This window comes from Hypomesus transpacificus, chromosome 18, assembly GCF_021917145.1.
Source record: "Hypomesus transpacificus isolate Combined female chromosome 18, fHypTra1, whole genome shotgun sequence".
Taxonomy (NCBI): Eukaryota; Metazoa; Chordata; class Actinopteri; order Osmeriformes; family Osmeridae; genus Hypomesus; species Hypomesus transpacificus.
This window is the reverse complement of record NC_061077.1, coordinates 755,688-761,229: the sequence shown is the minus strand read 5'-3', so window position 1 is coordinate 761,229 and position 5,542 is coordinate 755,688. Positions and strand designations below refer to the sequence as shown.

The 5,542-nt window shown below is 55.7% G+C and overlaps 1 protein-coding gene across 1 annotated transcript in view; it reads left to right on the top strand.

Annotated features, from left to right (window-relative positions):
* The window catches only part of nol4lb (nucleolar protein 4-like b), an 8,314-nt gene extending 3,181 nt beyond the window's left edge, over positions 1-5,133 (top strand). Inside the window, exons 2-7 of the mRNA XM_047039278.1 lie at positions 1-250; positions 1,086-1,265; positions 1,393-1,581; positions 2,186-2,305; positions 3,867-4,071; positions 4,852-5,133. The exon at positions 1-250 is cut by the window's left edge and continues 244 nt beyond it. Coding sequence (XP_046895234.1) covers positions 1-250; positions 1,086-1,265; positions 1,393-1,581; positions 2,186-2,305; positions 3,867-4,071; positions 4,852-5,075 — 1,168 coding nt within the window. The 3' untranslated portion in view covers positions 5,076-5,133. The remainder of the gene's footprint in view (positions 251-1,085; positions 1,266-1,392; positions 1,582-2,185; positions 2,306-3,866; positions 4,072-4,851) is intronic.
* Positions 5,134-5,542: the final 409 nt, after the last annotated feature.

Genomic DNA, 5,542 nt, shown 5'->3' with positions numbered 1-5,542 from the left:
GGACCAGCAGCCAATCAACTTGAGCGAACGTCTCCCCGTCGCCACGGCAGCACTCCTGGGCACCCTCCTACCAGAGCCCCCCGATGAGCTGCACAGGAAGTACCCCGTCCCTGGCAAGCCCCTCCCCCTGCCCCTCCCCCTGCCCCTCCCCCTGCCCCTCCCCCTGCCCCTCCCCCTCCCCCTGCCCCTGGCACACCCCCACCCCACAGAGCTTAGGCTGGACAGAGACATCAGGGACTATGGCAGCAAGGTGAGCTCACACACCACCCACACACACACACACACACACACACAGTTCCCTCTATTCCCCCCAGAGACAGTCCCAGCCTATGAGCTGGCACGCTGGCTCTGTGAAGGCGCCTGCGTTCCTCTCAAAGGGCTGCAGAACCGTCGCATGGCTCGTCCTTGAAGTGCCTCCACCATAAAACCTGTTTTCACAGAGGCTGTAGTGACGGAAGGTTCTGGATTGCCGTGTGTGTGTGTGTGTGTGGGAGGAGATCTAATGCGCTGGGACCCGAGAGAGACAAGTGTGTTGAACTGTGGTCAGATATGTGTGTTTGAGAAGAGCAGACTTAACAAGGTCTTGTCTCTGTCCACTGAGAACCACTCCAACCAGCTCTCTACTGGCTGGCCTTGGACACAGCCAGCGCATCGACTACCTCGCTCGCTCGCCTGTGCGCACACACACAGAAGTATCAGGGAAGAACGGGCACTGCTACCTTTTGTCAGGTCCATCATCGAGGATCCTGCTATTGTGCCTCTGTTCAATGTCTCCACGTGCTCAGACTGGAGCCTCTGAATGGCTTTTGTCCATGTGTTTCTTATGCTCTCTTTCTTTTTTCTATTCTCTTTGCGTGTGTGTGTGTGTGTGTGTGTGTGTGTGTACCTACCTGTGTGTCTGTCTGTGTGCGTGTGTCTGTGTCTCTGTGTGTGTTTGTCTCTGTCTGCGTGTGTCTGTTTATCTGTGTGTGTGTACCTGTGTGTGTCTGTCTGTTTATCTGTGTGTGTGTGTGTGTGTGTGTGTACCTGTGTGTACCCGTGTCTGTTTATCTGTGTGTGTGTGTGTCTGTGTGTGTGTGTGTCAGTCTCCTCAGTACAGCTCAGGGAGTTATGAGAGTGTGAAGATGGAGGTGGCTGCAGAGGACCTGACGGTGGGCAGAGCCCAGGGAGCAGACGAGGATGACGACGAGCACGACGACCACGACGACAGCGACAAGATCAACGACACAGAGGGCGTCGACCCCGAGAGACTAAAGGCCTTCAACGTAAGACACACACAGGCAGGAACACACGTGCCATTCTTGATGCGAGACCACGGTTCAGGCAGGCAGGAACACACACACACACAGTATTTAATACAGATCTGACTGTGTCTGTGTCTACCCCCTACAGATGTTTGTGCGTCTGTTTGTGGATGAGAACCTGGACCGCATGGTCCCCATCTCCAAACAGCCCAAGGAGAAGATCCAGGCCATCATCGAGTCCTGCAGCCGCCAGTTCCCAGAGTTCCAGGAACGCGCGCGCAAGCGCATCCGCACCTACCTCAAATCCTGCCGCCGCATGAAGAAGAACGGCATGGAGGTAAACTGCTCTCTCTCTGCCTGCCTCTCTTTCTTTCTCTGACTCTCTCTGACTCTCTCTCTCTGACTCTGACCCTCTCTCTGACCCTCTCTCTGACTCTCTGCCTCACTCTGCTTCTCTCTGACTCTCTCTCTGACTATCTCTCTCTGACTCGCTCTGATTCTGACTCTCTCTGGCTCTTTCTCTCTGACTGTCTCTCTGACTCTGTCTCTGACTAACTCTCTCTGACTCTCTGTCTCTGACTCTTTCTCTACTCGACTTTTTATATCTCTCTAATTCTCTTTCACTCTCTGATGATCTCTCTCTGGCACTCTCTCATGCGGAAGAATGCCTATCTATACTATATCGGTACTATTTATCTCTCTATCTACACTATGTATCAAGACAGCAGGATTGTGTTCTCTACAGTCTACATCAAGTAGAGGCTCCTGGAGTGTAGTGGTGTCTCTTTGCTGCCCCTCGGTGGTGGATATCCAAACTTCAGCCCATGTTACTACCACGCTGTCTCAGTTGCGTGCAGGACAAGGCTGTTCCCTGGGCATTGTGGTCCCAGCAGTGTTGTGGGATGGTTGTGTAACGGTTGCCCCCCTCGGTTGTCTTACAGACACGACCAACGCCACCTCACCTCACCTCTGCCATGGCCGAGAACATCCTGGCCGCGGCCTGCGAGAGCGAATCACGGAAGGCAGCCAAGAGGATGCGACTGGACGTGTACCAGGCCCACGTGAGTCAGCTTCCTGTGTGTGTTCCAGAGACGTGCGTGTGCTGACTTGGGGGTGGCTGAGTTGTTTGTGGCTGTGTGGGTGAAGGAGTCCAGATGGCGTGATCATGCATGTATGCGTCCACAGCTCCTGGCAGTATACATCATGTTATTGTATTACCCCTACTGTGTGTGTGCTTTAGATCAAAGAGCTTGAAGAAAACATGACACTGAACATACTTACTCTCTTGTCCTCCCCCTCTCCTCTCTTCACACACTCCCTCACTGTCTCCCCTCTCCCCCCTGCCTTCTCTCTTGTCCTCCCCCTCTCCCTCACTGTCTCCCCTCTCCCCCCTGCCTTCTCTCTCCTCTCAACCTCTTCCCCCTCTCCTCTCTTTCCCCTCTCCTCTCTCCCCCTTCTCCTCTTCCCCCTCTCTCCTTCTCTCTCCTCTCTCCCCCTTCTCCTCTTCCCCCTCTCTCCTTCTCTCTCCTCTCTCCCCCTTCTCCTCTTCCCCCTCTCTCCTTCTCTCTCCTCTCTCCCCCTTCTCCTTTTCCCCCTCTCTCCTTCTCTCTCCTCTCAACCTCTCCCCTCTTCCCCCTCTCCTCTCTTTCCCCTCTCCTCTCTCCCCCTTCTCTTCCCCCTCTCTCCTTCTCTCTCCTCTCTCCCCCTTCTCCTCTTCCCCCTCTCTCCTTCTCTCTCCTCTCTCCCCCTTCTCCTCTTCCCCTCTCTCCTTCTCTCTCCTCTCTCCCCCTTCTCCTCTTCCCCCTCTCTCCTTCTCTCTCCTCTCTCCCCCTTCTCCTCTTCCCCCTCTCTCCTTCTCTCTCCTCTCTCCCCCTTCTCCTCTTCCCCCTCTCTCCTTCTCTCTCCTCTCTCCCCCTTCTCCTCTTCCCCCTCTCTCCTCTCTCCCCCTTCTCCTCTTCCCCCTCTCTCCTTCTCTCTCCTCTCAACCTCTCCCCTCTTCCCCCTCTCCTCTCTTTCCCCTCTCCTCTCTCCCCCTTCTCTTCCCCCTCTCTCCTTCTCTCTCCTCTCTCCCCCTTCTCCTCTTCCCCCTCTCTCCTTCTCTCTCCTCTCTCCCCCTTCTCCTCTTCCCCCTCTCTCCTTCTCTCTCCTCTCAACCTCTCCCCTCTTCCCCCTCTCCTCTCTTTCCCCTCTCCTCTCTCCCCCTTCTCTTCCCCCTCTCTCCTTCTCTCTCCTCTCTCCCCCTTCTCCTCTTCCCCCTCTCTCCTTCTCTCTCCTCTCTCCCCCTTCTCCTCTTCCCCCTCTCTCCTTCTCTCTCCTCTCTCCCCCTTCTCCTCTTCCCCCTCTCTCCTTCTCTCTCCTCTCTCCCCCTTCTCCTCTTCCCCCTCTCTCCTTCTCTCTCCTCTCTCCCCCTTCTCATCTTCCCCCTTTCTCCTTCTCTCTCCTCTCTCCCCCTTCTCCTCTTCCCCCTCTCTCCTTCTCTCTCCCCCTTCTCCTCTTCCCCCTCTCTCCTTCTCTCTCCTCTCTCCCCCTTCTCCTCTTCCCCCTCTCTCCTTCCCTCTCCTCTCTCCCCTGTCTCCTCCCTCTCCCTTCCTACCCCATCATGCCCTCTCCCGCCCCCCCCAGGAGGAGCAGATTGCCCTGGACAAGCCTGTGTGTCGGGAGCCAGCCTCCCTAGCCCACTCGGCCTACTCCCTGGCTGCTTCGGCCTTCTCCCAGGACCAGCTCTACATCAACGGCGGCCTCAACTACAGTTACCGTGGTTACGGCGGCCTGGGAGCCAGCATGCAACACCCGGTCTCCCTGACAACAGGCACTGCTCAGAGTAACGGTGAGAGACTTGGAGAAAGGAAGAAAGTGTTTCTTTCTTTGGCTGGTAAATGGCCATGTGGAGAGACTGCCATAGGTCTGCTCCACCTCCCAGCCTGCATACAGATATTGCTAACAGGGAGTCCTGAATCAGGGCTCGACATTAAGGCTTGTCCGCTTGTCCGGGACAAGTGGATTTTTTTGTAGGGCAAGTGTAAGAGAAATGTACTTGCCCCACTGGACAAGTTAAACCTCAAACTAAATAAAATGCCACGTTACTTCACGTTATGTGCCACTCATGAAGTCTATTTGACCCATTTAAAGAAGCTAGCTTTTTTCCTCTGTGGTTCGGTGAAGTTGATCAATTCATCTCGGTGAATTCTGCACCAAAAAGGTTGAGGAGGACTGCCTTTTACAGCGAACGCGATTCCCCATTGATCTGTCGCATCAGAATGTTGATTTGGGTCACGAAAGTCTTGAAATTTGAGTGAGAATGCACCGCCCGGTAGACCAAAAACGTCAGGGAGGACTGCTGTTGTAGATACGAGCCTACTGAAGATAGTCAAAATCTCAGATTTCTTGAACCGAGCCTGTTTCATTCGTCATTTGCCTGAGAAGGGACCTCCGTTAGCCAGGCTAGTTTGGCCCGTTTAACTCGGTCAGACTGTTTAAAGGTCTTGGACAAGTGCCTCAAAAGGTTCATGTCAAGCCCTGTACTTACATACTGGTGGAATACCAATTGTGTCAGCCTTTCACTGTGTCTTGACCCGAGTCTGTCTCCCTTCTCTCTCCGTCCCTACAGGCCCAACAGACCTGAGCATGAAGTCTCTGGGCTCCAACTCCTCCTCCTCCAGCTCTAACAGCCACGGGGCCCGGGGCGGGGGCGCGGGCGGGGCGGCGGGCGCTCAGCTCAGCCCCACCGAGGTCACGGCGGTGCGCCAGCTCATTGCCGGCTACCGTGAATCAGCAGCGTTCCTGCTGCGCTCAGCCGACGAGCTCGAGAGCCTCATCCTGCAACAGAACTGAGAACCGAGACCCTCACCCCTCACCTCCCTCGCCTCCTCCCCTCTCACCCCCTCCTCCTCCCCTCACAGCACCAGACCTGCTCCCCCCTCTCCTGGTCCACCAGGCACCACGTCCATCCTCTCCCTCTCCCTCTCTTAGGGGGCAGACTCACTGCACTCCATCACCTGTCTCACCCCTCTTTCACTTTTCTCAGCACTCCTTCGCCCACCCCCCCCCTCACTCCTTCACCCCCCCCCCCTCACTCCTTCACCCCGTCCCTCACTCCTTCACCCCCCCCTCACCCCTTCACCCCCCCCCTCACTCCTTCACCCTTGTCACCAAAGCTGCTGTGAGGGAAGGAGCATAGACGAGAAGATGAGGGAAGAGGAGGGCGAAGAGTTGGACGGAGAAGATGACAATGGTAGAACACTACAAGGCTGTAGTGTTTCTAGAAGAATCTATAAGTGACTGGAACTGGATGAACCAGG